The sequence below is a fragment of the Neophocaena asiaeorientalis genome, unplaced genomic scaffold, assembly GCF_003031525.2.
Source record: "Neophocaena asiaeorientalis asiaeorientalis breed wild unplaced genomic scaffold, Neophocaena_asiaeorientalis_V1.1 scaffold82, whole genome shotgun sequence".
NCBI lineage: Eukaryota > Metazoa > Chordata > Mammalia > Artiodactyla > Phocoenidae > Neophocaena > Neophocaena asiaeorientalis.
In genome coordinates, this window is record NW_020173068.1 from 5,293,210 (window position 1) to 5,309,301 (window position 16,092).

The following is a 16,092-nucleotide window of genomic DNA, read 5'->3' on the forward strand; positions in this document are numbered from 1 at the left end:
TATATATATATATGAATTGGGGGGGTGGAAGGCAGACACAATTCAACCCCTAATAGCAACTCTCTCTATAACAAAGATCTGGCCACACCTGGCCTGACCTCCCACGTGGCAATCATTGGTGTAGGATCTGTAGTCCCTAAGTCAGTCCCCAGACACCCCCTCCTCCACTCCCTTTACGTTACCTGCTTTGCCCTGAAGGCAAATGAGTTGGAGACTTCTGGCAAAATAAGTACCAACATAAATGAATAATATTTATGTAGGTTGGGGCAGGGGTTCCTGCAAGGTCAACTGTGTAGCCACAGGTAGGCCTCCGAATCCATCCCCCAGAATGAGGAGGGAGAGCCAGATGGGTCCTAAGATGATAGAGTCCAGAAGAAGTTTTCTGATGGGGGTGAAATGAAATGAAAAGCTAGGGCCTGGGGTGGGTAGGGGTGCTTCCCAGAGAGGCCTGGGAGGAGGGTGCTGGGCCCACACCTGCCCCAGCCCATCCTAAGGCCTAGGACTAGCCACCACTCACCCCTGCCTGTGCATTTGCACCACCTCTACTCACCCATCCTGGCACAGGGCATCAGCTTGGGAGGGCCGTAGGAAAAACCCCACATGGTCCAAGTCATTCTTCAAAAACCTCTGGAAGGTGCCATGGTGGAGGCAGGCATACAGCCTTTGGGGAGCCCAACCCATCCAGGTCTTCCTCCAGCACTGGAACTTGTTGCTGCCCACTCCAGTGGGCACTAGGTAAGTCACCAGCTTGTATCTCATGTTCAAAAAGTACATAAAACTCTGGGTTCCTCTTAGCTCAGGGAGATGCGAGGACCTGAGGCCATCACGGGGACCAGAAGTTTCATGTCCTCCTTCTTGGATGCTCAGCAGGGCAGGTGGTCCCTGAGTGGAAGGCGGTGGGATCACCAGCCGTCTTGCTCTCTCTGACTCCTGCCTGCTTGCGTCTTTTTTGCAGAACCCTTATATTTTAATTCAGACCTGTTTAATGTGCATGGACAGGTCCTCCACTGTATTCTCCTCATTTTGTAGAGGGTGACACTGACGCCTGGAGAAGGAAAGGGACTTTCCCAGGTCTTCAAGGCTTAGAGGCTGTAACTAGAGCCCAGTGTTCTGCAGCTGGGCTGAAGGGTCAGGGAAGGGGTTGTCCCAAAGCAGCCCCCACCCCTCCTGGGGTCTGCCCCTATTCTAGCCAATACAGACACACTCCACAGAGACACAGGGGCCTTACCAGGCCATACAAACAACACCCCCCAACCCACTCACAGGTTGGTCACAGAAGATGCCAAAGGCCCTGATGTCACCCTACAAATCCTGAGTGACAGCTTGCTGCAAGTCACATTGCAAAGCAAACTGTATGTACCTCTCGCTCTAGAGGTGAGTGTGTGCTCTGGGGGCTTCCTCTCCACCTCCCTCAGTTCCAGGCAGCCATGCAAGGCTAGCAAAATTCTGCTGCCTATGTCACCAAAAGGGTTACAATAATCCTTTCCACTTGGGCATGTTTCAAAGTCACTTTTTTGTGATGGGGAAACTGAAGCACCAAGTAGGAGAGGGACCTGCCCAGGATCACACAGTGAAATCTGCAGCAGAGGCTGAGATAAAACCCTCTGACTTCCATGTCTGGGGACATGTGCCCCATCTGAATAAAAGGCAGATACTTTCATGGGATGATCCAAGGAGGGTCTGGTTCAAGCTCACCTTGGGGTCCACCACGCCTGGACGCCAATCCCACTTACCATCCAGGCAACTTGAGTAAGGGTGTCTGTCCTCTGGGCCTCATCCACAAAGTGTTATGATCCAGTCCCCTACTGCCCTTGGCTGTTGTAAGAGTTCACTGCTAATCTAAGAGCTCAGACCGCTCACTAAACTGTGGAAGATGACGCCAACCTGGGGTTGTAAACACAACAGCCAATAAAGGGAGTGATTTGCACATGAAACAGGAATATTCTTACATGCCCCTTAGGAATATGCCCACTCTCTTTTTTTGTGTGTGTGAAAGATGGCATTCTTTGTCTAGCTTCCCTTTTTAATAGAAAATGAGCATAAAGAAATATTTTCTTCACCCGGATGTGGGCACAGAGAAATATTTCTCTGCTATACAATAAACATATCATCACCCTTATAATGATGTGCAGTAAAAATGCAGCTTGACCCCTGGCCTGGTGGGGACTGCAGCAAACAGGAGAGGATATGGCCCATCTCCAGGTCACATCAGCCGCCTGTGAGGATGCTGGCCGAGAGTTTCCAGATCTTTTAGGTTTTCCAAAGTTTGAACCCTGTATTTTTAATGAACTCTTCCAGTTTTTCATTTGAGCCCTCCAGACAACTGCAGGCCCCACCAGCCTGTGACTTCTGGACTCAGTCATGGGCTGCGGCTTGGAGCCTGCCCAGACATGCTGCCCCTACAGGATCCTGTGGTTCAAAGTCACCAAGAACATCTGCATCGGGGTACAGCTGGAGCAGACGGGGAACAAGACCAATGTGGCCTTTGAGGAGTGCCACACCCCACCAGGATACCTGAGCACTGAGGTTCTGGAGCAGTGAGTACCTATCCCCCACCACTCCTGCACCCAGCCCTTCACTGAGACTCTCCCCAGAGAGTCTCAGTCTTAGGCTGCCTCTCCCCAGCCTAAGCTGTCTAGAGTGACCAAGGGTGTCAGGGACAGGGTCATCTCCAAGACCACCAGCTGTACACACCACCCATCAGTATCTCCTGCCTTCACATTGAATGTTATGGCCAAAGTGTGCATCCACGCAGGTCAAATCTTGGCTTGGCTGCTTACTAACACCAGGAGCCCTGGTCAAGCTATTTGGCTTCCAGAAGCCTCAGTTTTCTCACCAATAAACAGGATCACAGAACTCAGCCAGCATGGGGTGGTTGTGGGGAAGAGATGAGCTAACTCCTGTGAGCTACTTAGCACAGAACCTGCCGCATAAAGTGGCCATTGCTTATGATTCTTAATATACCTAACAAAAAAGCCACCTCCTCCAGGAAGCCTTCCATTAACTTCCACTCTGGGATTTGAAAATCCCAGAGACCTTTATTAGAGAGAGAAATAAAGCAAGAGAGGCATAAAGGGACAATCAGGAAGAAATAAAGTGGAGGAGGACAAAGTCTAGAAGAGAGAAAGCAAGAAAGCAAGAATGGAAAACAACAGAAAAGGAAAGGGGAGAAAGAGGAGAGAGGAGAGGAGAGGGACACCAGGCGGGCAAGGAAGCAGCCACCCTGAGCTTCCCTGTTCACAGGTCCACTGGGGCTTTCCTCAGCCCTGCCCTGGACTCCCCTCTCTGGCCTCAGTCTCCCCTTCCATGGTGTCTCAGACCCCACCTGCTCTCCCCACCTCTAGGATGGACCCCCTCTGGGTGAACAAAGCTCTGGGTTTAGTGACAGATGTCCTGGATGAGGCATTGCCCTTCCTCCTACAGAAGATAGTAAGTTGCTCATTCCCCCCGCCCCACCCCCTGAGAGAGGGGTGTGACCCCATGGGACAGCCCCTTGATCTCGCCCTGACCTCAACAATGACCCCCTCATGCCTTCCCTCCAGGGGTGTCCCCTGGCCACAGCCCTGCTCAACTCGCTGCTGGAAGACCTGTTACACATCACTCTGTGCTCGTAGCTCCCAGGCAAGGAAGGGGCTTATCTGCTGTCCCCCTACTGTGTGCCAGGAACTCTTCTAGGCTCTGGAAATATGATGGGAAATAAAACAGACAAAGCTTTCCCTCGGGGAGCCTACTTCCTAGAGGAGGGGGAAAAGGGCATTATGCCTTATGACCTTGGTAAATCATTTCCCCCCCGAGCCTCAGTTTCCCAGTCTGTAAAATGGAATTAATCACAGGCTCACAGAATGGACTGTTGTGATAATACATAAAACCTGGCACAGAGTTATGGCTCAATAAATGCTCATTGTTACAAGAAGCTGAGCCCCAGCCCACAATGAACTTAAAGCTAAGCAGAGAGGGAGAAGAAATTTCTCGCTGCTTCAGTGCCTCTCCATGCCCTTCCCTCCATCCCCCAGGGAGGCTGAGCCCCAGTTCCATTTCCTCATTGCAGCCCCAGCCATCTCCGGCCTGGAAGATTTCCAGCACTATGTCACCAGCACAGAATTCACGGAGGAGGCCATCCTGATGAAAGTCCAGGTGAGCAGCCCCTGGCCAGGGCAGACCCTCTGAGGATGTCCACTGGTCTGGGGGAGAATGGGCACAGAGGAAAATGAGGTGGGGCTTCTCTGGATAGGAGGCAGAGGAGAAGGACCAAGCGAAGGAAGTGGTGGGCAAAAGAGGAGGAGAGAGGGGAAGGGAGAAGAAAGGGCAGACCAGGCAGGCCCCACCCTCCGGAGCTCACACTGAGCCTGGGAAGTCCCGCTCAACCCTGGAAAGGTGGAGAGGCCACGGGGCTGTATGTCCCACAAGTGAAAATTAGGCTCCAACAAAAGGGCAGGTGGGGTGGCTCAGGAACGGCAGGACCGTGTGTAACACCCAGCTGGAAGGGACCCCTCAGATGGGGAAACCGAGGCCCAGAGAAGGGATGAGGCTGGCTGCCCCTCTCCTCCATGGGATGGTAGCAGGTGAGTCAGGAGGACAGGAGGATTTGAGTGGATAGGAAGGAGGCACTGTTAACAAAGTCACAGAGAAAAGAATGGGGTTACATGAGGGAGAAGCAAGGAAGCGTAGCTGATGGGTTCAAAACCCAGCTCCACCTCTTACCATGTATAGGCTCTTGAGAAAGTCACTTCACTCCTCTGGGCCTCAGCTTCCTTATCTATCAAATGGTTTCCATCTCATGGTGCTGTTGTGAGGTCAAAATGAGATTGTGCCTGTAAGTGTTCAGCGCTGTGTCTGGCACATAGTGAACCCTCCATAGGTTAGCTGTAACCAGTTTTTGCCTGAGGAGACTGTTCCCTCTGAATTTCTCCTACCTCCTTCATTTTTCTAAAGCTTATGACCCCTGCAGCCCAGGCCAGAGAGCCCCAAGGCCTGACCACCTAGCCCCCAAGCCCCTCCCAAAGTTAGCCCCGGGCAGCCTGGCAGACCTGGTCTTTTCACTGGAAACCTACAATGACATCCTGTCCTGCCTCTACACCAGCAAGGAGATACATGTGAACCTCCAGGACCCCACGGTGAGTGTTTGAGAAAAGGAAGTACATTACTGCTCTACTTTTCACATGAAACCAAGGCCCAGGTGGCATAAGTGCCTTCCTGGGTGGGCCTAGGTAAGTCACTTCCTCTCTCTGGACCTCACCTGGAGAACTCTTATTCAGCTTTCAGAACCCAGTATAGAAGTTCCTTCTTCTGGAAAGACTTCCTTGAACACCCCTTTGTTGTTCCTCTCTTCATAACATTTATGCTGCACACATGTATTGAAGGCCTACTGTGTGCCATGCCCTGTGCACACAGGGTCCCTGCCCTTTCACAGATCAAAGTCTACTGGAGGAATAGAAACTGAACAAGAAAACAGATAAATAAAATAATGTATCTTATTTATAATAAGCAGAGCAATGGATCAGCAAGTGTGTGATGGAGGTGAGAGAGCTACCCTGGACACTGTAGTCAGTGAATACATCTCTGAGGAGATGGCCTGAATGGTGGCAAGGAGGCACACACACACACACACACACAGACACACACACACACACAGAAGTCAACGGGAAGAGCAAGTTCCCAGAGTCGATGAGGGCATCACATGAAGGAGAAATACAGATAGATCACTGATCAGAAGCCCCCAGCAGCTCCTCATCGTGCTCTGAATAAAGTCCAGTCTCCTCTCCGCAGCCCCAGGGCCTCGTGAGATCTGGCTCCTGCCCACCTCTCTAGCTCTGTCTCTTCACCCACTATGCTCCAGCCACACAGGATGGGCTGGTGCTCACCTCGGGGCCTTTGCACATGCTGTCTCCCTGCCTGGAACACTCTTCTCTCCACTGTTGGTCTCTGTGCAAATGTCATCACCTCAGAGAGCTGCTCCCTGACCACCACATGTAAATATCTAAAGTAAGCTTTTTCTCTCTCCCTCACCCAAAACCCTCTCTCTCTTTCTACTCTGTTCCCTTCGAAATACTGATCTCACTGTGTATATGAGTATGAGTAAAGTTATATATAGGAAGTTGTATATATACATATACACACATATGTATATTTGTGTGTGTTCATTTATTTAACTTTGTGTGTTCACTGTCTCTCCAGTTTGGGGACGGGGACTATGAACAGTATACTCTCTGAAGGGTACACAGGGTGTGCTCAGTAAACATTGAAATATGAAATCCCAAGATCTATATCTGGAAGAGATCTAATGTTATTGCTCCATTATTAACATGGGGAAACCAAGGCACAGATAGGGAAAGTGACTTTCCCAAGTCACCCAGCAGGTAGGATCAGGACTGGAGCCAGGGCTCCTGCCTCCCCATACTGTTCCCTCCTTTCCACACAGGTGTGGCAGCTCTGAGACTAGAAGTGAACCCTGTGATTTCATGTCTACAGAAATTCTTACACCAGTGGATGAGGGTACATGTGCAAGGGTGTTCTTTGCAGCTTCACTTGTTACAGGGTGAAAAATAAAGTTAACCTAGGTGTCCATCAATAGGGAATTGGTAAAATAAGTCAGGTAATGGCTATATAAGGTGGAATTCTATGCAGCTGTTTAAAAGAAAGGGGTTGTTCTATATGTACTGATGTTGAGAGGAACAAACAAGGTGCAGGACCATCTGGTTAGAATGTTCCCATCTATTCATTCTTCTATGTGTGTAGAAAACAGTCTGTCAGGATATACTCCAAAATGTCAATAGTGGTTACCCCTGAGAATAGGATTTAGGAGAAAAGGGGAAGAAGTGTTGGGATGGACTTTCATTTTTACTGTATACATTTTATAGTGTCTTCTATAATGATTTACGACTTTCAAAAATCAATGGATTGGGGGCTTCCCTGGTGGCGCAGTGGTTGAGAGTCTGCCTGCCGATGCAGGGGACACGGGTTCATGCCCTGGTCCAGGAAGATCCCACATGCCACGGAGCGGCTGGGCCCGTGAGCCATGGCCGCTGAGCCTGCGCGTCCGGAGCCTGTGCTCCGCAATGGGAGAGGCCACAACAGTGAGAGGCCCGCGAACCGCAAAAAAAAAAAAAAATCAATGGATTGGGGCTTCCCTGGGGGCGCAGTGGCTGAAAGTCCACCTGCCAATGCAGGGGACGCGGGTTCGTGCCCCGGTCTGGGAAGATCCCACATGCCGCAGAGCAGCTGGGCCCGGGAGCCATGGCCGCTGAGCCTGCGCGTCCGGAGCCTGTGCTCCGCAATGGGAGAGGCCACAACAGTGAGAGGCCCGCGAACCGCAAAAAAAAAAAAAAAAAAAAAAACACCTATGAAAGGTCATAATCCTAATGCCAACCAAGACAACTGTGGCTCAGCTGGGCCTATTAAGACCTCTTCACACAGAGGTCATTAAGAATTCGTCCCTGCCTTATGACCTGCAACTGTGATCCCAGCCAAGCCTTGGCCAACCTTGAAAGGGCCCTCTCCTTCAAGAGTCAGCAGGTCAAATCACTTAGAGCTTGGGAACAAAAACTGTCCTTGTGCCCAGCCTGGGAAACCACATCTGCATGAAACACCTTCCCATGGATCCTGGATTAGCAGAATTCAAAGGCTGCCCCACCTCCTAAAGCTAAAGGACAGAGACACAAAGAACTGGGAGGTCCCAAGGGCCGTCAGAGGTTGCATCCCTGATGTGCCCCTTCCCGACCTCTGGAGTTGGGTTCATTCTCTGGGTCCAAAGAATCAATGGATGCACTGAAATCAAAGTTCACCCACCAACAGGTGTCACAAATTTCACCTAAAAGATGATTCCATTTCCCTCAAATGTCCAAGAAAAATAAGACCCAGGACAGCTGAGTTTTGTCTTCTGCTTATCATCACGTATAGGTTCTACTTAGGTTCTGCCCTCTGGAAAAGGTCAATGTCATTTGTTCTATGCATCTAACATTCCAGCCAATTCCAAAATGGGACCTTTGGCAACTGAAACTGTAGCTGAGGTTCACAGTATGAGAGCAGTGAAGTTGGGGAGGGCCCTGCAGCAAAATGCTGAGCCTGAAGGCAGGGACCCAACCCAATCCCCACCCCAGCCCCTACACCCCCACTTCAGGCATTAACCATCCCATCAGTCAAAATCGCCTCCCTCTCCCACACTCTTGCATTGTAAAGCTGTGGGAATACCACAGCATGACCATAACAGGACGTACAAAATCACAAAACATAGAGTGGTAGGAACCTAACAGAGGACTGGGCCTTCTCTAAATTATAGGAAAAACCTGAGGCCCAGAGAATAGGCTCTAGAACTTGGGGAGCCATTAAATGAGACAATAAGTGAGAAGGAGCCTGGGCTAGAGACTGGAAAATCCTGAATACAGATGAGCACCACAGCAGGCTACTGACACCATTCAAGCCTCATTCCTGAGGCAATTAGGGAAAGGAAAAGGGGCTGAACAAATCATGTAACAACCATGTTTAAAATCCCCCAGGCCTGCATTCATGCTCTTGCCTGCCTGAGACACTGTGTACTTTCCAATCCTCCTGCACCCATTTGGTTCCTTTATATCACACACATCTGATACAAAATGTCACTTGACATGGAGGCCATCCCTGAACACCCTGTCCAAAGGGACCCCATACCCTCTCCCTCAGATCCCCGCTCTAGTATTGGTCACTCAATGCTGAGTGCCAACTATGACCAAGGCATGACACTGGCACCACGGAGTGAATCTCCCAGGCTTCAACCATAACACCTAAAAGCCTGCCATAGGGGTCGGCCATGTATTCACTTCCATTAAGTCTAATGTACAATCCCTGTGAGGCATTACAACGATGACCATTTCTCGACCAGTAGGACGTGCCCAGCACAGGTCTAGACACTCAACGGACAATACATAAGAAAGCAGAAAGTACCGACTCACCCGCCCAGGGAATGCAAATCTAGGCCATGAGGAGAGGCAAGGTTTTGGACCCACTTCTGTGAATCCATCTGTATTAAATATCCTGAGTATAGATATATTTAAGTACAAAGAAATACAGATATTAATGATGGGGAAAGAAAAAAAAACTAGAAAAGAACAAAAAGGAAATATCTGAGTCAAGCATGAGATCATTAGAAAATTCTCAAAAAATGTAATGGTGTACAAAAACGCTTATGAAGGTACTGTTAATTTTTCAAAAGCAAAATAAAAATTACATTAGGTCTATGCAAACAAAAAAAAAAAATAAAGGAGAAATACCAGTGCCGTCACTCAGAATCTCTTTTCCCTTCTTCATACTTCTCTGAACTTTTCCTGCCATGTGGGGTCTGTATTTTATAAACAGAGAGCAAAATGCGTATGAAAGGAAGAGGAAATTATTCAATGGAGGCCAGAATTCCACAGATAAGATGAGCCTTGCTTGAGCTTGCTTGAGAAGAAAGTCATTCTAAGGTTGGGAGAACTGTGAGTTACGTACAAACATGCATACACACACATGTTACTTGAAGCACTACTTAAATGGAGGAATTCACCTGAAAAATTAAGATGTGTGGCTTCTCTTGGAAAATCAGAGGTCTGGGGGACCGAGCCGTCTGCTTCAGGGCTAATCAGCTGGAGAGAGCAGTGCTTCCTCCTCTCTAAGAGGCTCCTCTCTCCGTCTCCACAAACCCTGCCACTCCCCCACAGTCCTGCAACATGGAGGATGGGAGGTCAACTGCCCTTTGCCTTCATGCTCATTCACTGGGGTGCTCACATGGGGCCACCTCACTCCTCAACATCAGAGCCAGGCCTCCAAAGACACTGAAATTGATGGTAGTCTCACATGATAACAGGGATTTTTCTCTTGTTCTCTCTCTAGACCCACTTTAACCAAAATACATCCCCTGTGCCTGGAAGTCCCCTTCCTCCAGATCCTAAAAATGTCAACACTGCTATAATTTTGTCCCGAGAAATGCTCAAGGAAACCATCACTAAAAGTGCCAAGCAGAGCTCTGTCAAGGTAAGCCTTACCCACATGGCCCCTCCACTCTCCTCTTTGCTTAAGTCTAGTCTATCAACCTCTAAGTTTGAGAAGGTAGAAATACAAGTAGGTTCTGGAACATTCTTCCGTAGATAAATATGAGGAAATGCTATGGGATACATATTTTCCCTTAATGGTCATATAAGTGGGTCCTTGTTTACACTGGGGAAAAGGAGAAAGCAGGGGCACAGGAGGACAAATGTTTTCTGAGTGTCTCCTATGTGCCAGGTACAAAGCCAGGTGTCTTTACATGATGTCATTTCGTCCTCACAACAGCACTGAGAGGTAGAGCTTCTTATTCCCACTTTACAGGTGACCAAAGTGAGAGAAGCAACTTACCAATAGTCAAAGCATGTGCAAGGGGGTGGGTTTATCTACATATGAGGTATTCACTTGCCCCCCGCCCCGAAAGCGGTAGAAGGCAGTAGTTACAACAAAATACTAACCTTAAGTCCTCTCTGTGTCAGGCTCTATTTCAGCAATGTACAATGTTTCCTTACCAGAGTCTCCCAAAATCATCAAGTGCAGAACTATCTGCCACAAGAGCATAGAAAGAAACGGGCTTTAAACAGGATGAGGAGTAACAGAAAATGCGTCTGTGTTATATGCCCCACTGTCCTTCCGAGAAAGGAAATGAGATAAAAGGAAATGTCTGGAATTAGTGTCTGTGTGGTCATATCACCTGTACCAGCACCCAGCAAGGTGACCAATGCATACTGCAGGATCAATAAATATTTAAATAAAAGAACCAAGCAATGCATGGATATCTCGCAATGCAACATCCTGCAGTCCTTCTTCCTCTCCACACTCTAAATGATGACTTCTTTATAACAGATGAGAAACCTAGGTGCAAAGATCACCAAAAGAGTCTACAACCACCTGTCAAGAAACAAAATCCACACCACCTACTGGGTTGACATGGAAAAGGATGGTGAGAAGTTTGCCACTGGGCAGACGGTGAGTGCTAAGCAACAAATCACGACTGAGCTGTGAGGAGGAACTAGCAGGAGCAGAGGTCACATGGAAAGAAGAATGTTCTGTAGGGGGAACTCGTACCAAAACCCTGGGGGCCACAGTGCCTGGGTGTCCCTAGGAGGAGGAGACCAACCAGGCTGGTAGGCTCAGCCTTGAGGGGAGACTAAACAGGTGGTCCCCTGAGACCCGGTCATCTACACTCCAGGCCTCACCTGTGACCTTGTTGGTCATATCACAATATGACATGTTTGCTGAGTAGCATGGTGAAGGTATTTTTTTAACTCATGTTTGTTTTATATTAATGCAGGATTTAATCATCTCCCATGTATGCAAGATTTCAAAAGACAAATTGATAGTGGACATCAAGATTGAGAGGTACTTGTTTGTAACTACAAACCCCTCAACATTCGTCAGCACAGGAAGCAATATCAAAAACCCAATTCAAATCACATGCGAAGAGTCATGGAGAAGGCCCTTGGGAAATACTTGGATGATCACAGGGAAATCAGAAGGAAGTTTTACTCATGTGCTCTTATTCACCTTAAATTTGCTCTTTCCCCTCTGTATTTAACATTTTAAGGGCATATGGGGATATATGTATACATATAGCTGATTCACTCTGTCATACAGCAGAAACTAACACAACATTGTAAAGCAATTATACTCCAATAAAGATGTTAAAAAATAAAATTTTTTTAAATAAAAAATAAATTTTATAAGTGACTTTAAGAAGCAACTGAACTGGGACTTCCCCGGTGGCATGGTGATTAAGAATCTGCTTACCAATTCAGGGGACACGGGTTTGATCCCTGGTCCGCGAAGATCCCACATGCCATGGAGCAACTAAGCCCGTGCGCCACAACTACTGAGCCTGCACTCTAGAGCCCATGTGCCACAACTACTGAACCCGCATGCCACAACTATTGAGACCACATGCCACAACTACTGAAGCCCACGAGCCTAGAGCCCATGCTCCACAACAAAAGAAGCCACCGCAATGAGAAGCCCGCACACTGCAACAAAGACCCAACACAGCCAAAAACAAACAAATAAAATTTTTAAAAAGAAGCAACTGAACTAATACCTAAACTCTACTTTAGAACTGGTTAATAATTTTTATTTAAAAATAATTTTTCCTTGTATTTTGTTTCCTGACAGCTCTCAATACAGAGTGACACCCTCTGAGGCTGTAAGTCGACTTGATTTTCAAAACATTTATCTATAATAGAGGAGAAGTTATTTTAAAGCCAGGCACTCAGTGAAATGGGGACTCTGCAAAGGAAAAGATCACACAGACTAGATCACAGGCACAATGTGGAGCAGGACTGCAGGCTCCAAACCTAGGTTCTCTCTGGGAAGCTCTTAAAACTTGGTTCCCCAAGCTCAGTACTGGAGTGCCACATTCAGTCAGTGACCTAAAGGAAGGCCTAGAGTCTGTGCTTTTTTTTTTTTGAGTCTGTGCTGTTTTAGTGTTGGGTGATTCTCATACACCAAGAAGTCTTGGGAGGCCACTGGAAGGAAGAAAAGATGATCTAGATTCTAATTTTGCCTTGGCTCACAGGAGGATATCCAGCCTCCCACAGCCTCACACTTCCCATCAGAGGTTTTCAGTCCTTGTTCTACAGAGCAAGCACATGGAGCCCCAGAGGAGACCTGGGAGGTAGGCAAGTGGGGAGAGCGAGGGTGGGACCCAGGGACCAGGCTCCAGAAAGAGATATGGAAACTTACAAAAGGTTCACCAACCACCTCCGCATTTAAGACATTTGATCTCCCACATGTTCACACTTTCATTCAACAAACATTTAGTGAGCATCACTACGTGTCCAGCCCTAAATCTGTAACATGAAACGGTGATGAGGTCCCAGACTCCAGGAGTGACCCTCTAGTTTAAGCAGGAGGACAGGAACAGATTAAAACCATAAATAAATAAGCCACATCATTAAGAGTCTGGTAACCACACACTGGACGGAGGCACACAATGGGTACCCAGAGGTGAACAACCTTATGTCTATGTCCCATATGTCAGCCGTGAGATAGTGGGGAGTCATGTGAGAGGTAGACTCTGGGAGTCGGTGCAAGCCTGGGGTTGCTTCATCTTATCTGTACCGGGCAGCTATGTGTTAGGCCAAGCTCTGTGCCAGGGAACGATCACAGAAGGCATGAACCCTGACCCCATATAACTACCCACCTGACAGGGAACACAGACACTCATGCAAATAGCTGTCAATTGAGCATGAAGAAGACAGAGTGGAGGAAGCATGAAATGGAAGGCAGACTGCGGGTTCACTGAGAAAATGATGCCTGAACTCGGCCCTGAAGAGGGAGCAGTTTACCAGAGGGCAAAATTGTGTACCAGGTAGAGGGTACAGGATGTGCAAAGGGTAGGTCGCATGGACACATCGGCCTCTTGAGGGGAATGCAAAAGAAGGGAGGTAAACATAGCACCAGCGAGGACGACCAGATCAGGGAGGGACTCAGAATGGATCCAAAGGAGGTACCATCCATCCTCCCCAAAATACTGAATTCACATTTGGCCTGAGGGCACGTGGCTGTACCACTGTGCCTACAGCAACGTCTGGAACATAAAAGGAGCCAAAAAAACACTGGTAAAGGAGCCACCCGAGGCATCAAAACCTACTGAAGGGCCTTTGAAAATTCCCAAAGAATTAGAGGCCTGAGAGACAGATTAAGATCCACTTCCCCTCATAGCCTTGTTGAGTACCAGACTTCTTCCACCAGGAAAAACGCCCATATATACAGAGGCACCTAAGACCACTTTCCCTGATGTGAGGACTACCTGGGGAACTAGCAGATATACTAACAAAAATGCTCTACCCATCTCTTTCAGATGGACGAGGTGCAAAATGTGATACCTGTGGTTCTGAAGAAATTACTGCTTGCCACTGTTGGTATGTGGAACTAATAATGTGAACACCTACAAGAGTCAGTGTCACAAGAAAGGTACAAAGATGGGAAACCACACTCCAGAACGTGACACAGCGTCTGATCACTGTGATTGAAAAGCACTTTTTTGTTTTTAGATAGGGACTTCAGCATCTTGAGATGGCAAAACATGAAAAACAAATCAAAATGTCCCTTCTACACTTCCAAATGAAATCCAGCCCACTAGGTGTTTTCAGAACAACAGCATCATGACACTTAGAGGAAACAGGGACCAAGTCACCTAGTCACATAGATACTGGGGTTTGAGAAATGCAAGAGTGTGAGTTCATAACCCTTATAACCATCAAGAGATATGATGCAAAATGGCATCTGTATATATTTATGATGAACTCTAGGGGGTTCAATGTACTGCAAATGAACTCAAAATAGCAGGGCTTAATTCTTCTGTTTTCTCAAGGTAGGGAGGGGAGACATGCCGGCATACCTCTTGGTATCAACTCTCCGCACATATAATGCCCATCAGATTTCCAGTTAGTTCTAGGGTCCTTGAGAACTCACCCTCACACACACAAAAGACTGGGAGAGACTATGTCTTAACTCAAATCCCTCCGTTGAATGAGCAGGGGAGAGATTTCTCCTAGAGCCATACACTGCCCAAAGATATCCTCCAGCTGACTGTGGCTAAAACAACCCAGCCTAGTCATTGTTTCTTTCAACTCATATCATAAGATGCTCCTTCTTTATTTCAGAAAATTTAAATCAATGGAATATTCCACCAGGAGTAATCTCCAACTCACTAAGCAATGCCAAGGTTCAAGTGCTTAAATCGGTAAGAAAAAGAAATATAAACATTTTCCTTTCACGCTAAAGCTCACTCTGCACTTCAGTCTTCAGAGTAACAAAGAGGGGCCAGTGGGCCCTGGCATCACAGTCTGTTCAGGGCTGTCCCACCAGCTCCCTCTGGTCTCCCCACTCTTTCCGAGGCAGATGTATTGCGTACTGCTCCTTCAGTTACCATGTAAGTCCTAACCCTGAGATTAGAAACACCCCCACTACATATGCCTAACTCATCTACACTGTCACCTTGTGACTATTGGAGTCTCTCATTCTCTGCCACCCTGACTCAAATTTCCCCTTCTTCCCATCTATCTAACCCTACACTCAGAGAAAACTGAAAAGAGAACTTGTTTTCTGAAAAACATTTAAAAGAACGGGAGTTTTCCATACACAAAAATAAACTCAAAATGGATTAAAGACCTAAATGTAAGGCCGGACACTATAAAACTCTTAGAGGAAAACATAGGCAGAACACTCTATGACATAAACCACAGCAAGATCCTTTTGACCCACCTCCTACAGAAATGGAAATAAAAATAAACAAATGGGACCTAATGAAACTTAAAAGCTTTTGCATAGCAAAGGAAACTAGAAACAAGACAAAAAGACAGCCCTCAGAACGGGAGAAAATATTTGCAAACGAAGCAACTGACAAAGGATTAATTTCCAAAATATACAAGCAGCTCATGCAGCTCAATATCAAAAAAACAAACAACCCAATCCAAAAATGGGCAGAAGACCTAAATAGACATTTCTCCAAAGAAGACATACAGACTGCCAACAAACACATGAAAGGATGCTCAACATCACTAATCATTAAAGAAATGCAAATCAAAACTACAATGAGGGGTTTCCCTGGTGGCGCAGTGGTTGAGAGTCCGCCTGCCGATGCAGGGGACACAGGTTCGTGCCCCAGTCTGGGAAGATCCCACATGCCGCGGAGCGACTAGGCCCGTGAGCCATGGCCGCTGAGCCTGTGCGTCCGCAGCCTGTGCTCCGCAACGGGAGAGGCCACGACAGTGAGAGGCTCGCGTACCACCAACGACCCAGCAATCCCACTACTGGGCATATACCCTGAGGAAACCATAATTCAAAAAGACACATGCACCCCAATGTTCATTGCAGCACTATTTACAATAGCCAGGTCATGGAAGCAACTTAATGCCCATCAACAGACGAATAGATAAAGAAGTTGTAGTACATATACACAATGGAATATTACTCAGCCATAAAAAGGAACGAAATTGAGTCATTTGTTGAGAAGTGGATTCATCTAGAGACTGTCATACAGAGTGAAGTAAGTCAGAAAGAGAAAAACAAGTATCGTATATTAACGCATGTATGCGGAACCTAGAAAAATGGTACAGATGAACC

At 47.5% G+C, this 16,092-nt stretch overlaps 2 protein-coding genes across 6 annotated transcripts in view; one reads left to right on the plus strand and one right to left on the minus strand.

Moving 5' to 3' along the window:
• The window catches only part of LOC112398410 (uncharacterized), a 10,901-nt gene extending 6,692 nt beyond the window's left edge, over nt 1-4,209 (plus strand). The window contains exons 3-7 of the mRNA XM_024742929.1: nt 1,266-1,374; nt 2,389-2,537; nt 3,345-3,429; nt 3,543-3,606; nt 4,049-4,209. Coding sequence (XP_024598697.1) covers nt 1,266-1,374; nt 2,389-2,537; nt 3,345-3,429; nt 3,543-3,606; nt 4,049-4,167 — 526 coding nt within the window. The 3' untranslated portion in view covers nt 4,168-4,209. The remainder of the gene's footprint in view (nt 1-1,265; nt 1,375-2,388; nt 2,538-3,344; nt 3,430-3,542; nt 3,607-4,048) is intronic.
• CDK5RAP1 (CDK5RAP1 mitochondrial tRNA methylthiotransferase) overlaps nt 1-16,092 on the minus strand; it is a 102,972-nt gene that overhangs the window by 28,662 nt on the left and 58,218 nt on the right. Inside the window, exons 14-15 of one of the 5 annotated variants that reach the window (XR_003003001.1) lie at nt 4,702-4,783; nt 2,536-4,181 (exon numbers count right to left, since the gene is read on the minus strand). The exons of 1 other annotated variant lie outside the window; for it this stretch is intronic. Coding sequence is in view for 1 of the 4 variants with exons in the window: in XM_024742925.1 (XP_024598693.1) it covers nt 4,760-4,783 (24 nt within the window). In the remaining 3 variants the exon portion in view is untranslated. Of the gene's footprint in view, nt 1-2,535; nt 4,784-16,092 lie in introns of those variants that run through there. 3 more of the 5 variants (XR_003003002.1, XR_003003000.1, XM_024742925.1) reach the window with 3 other exon arrangements.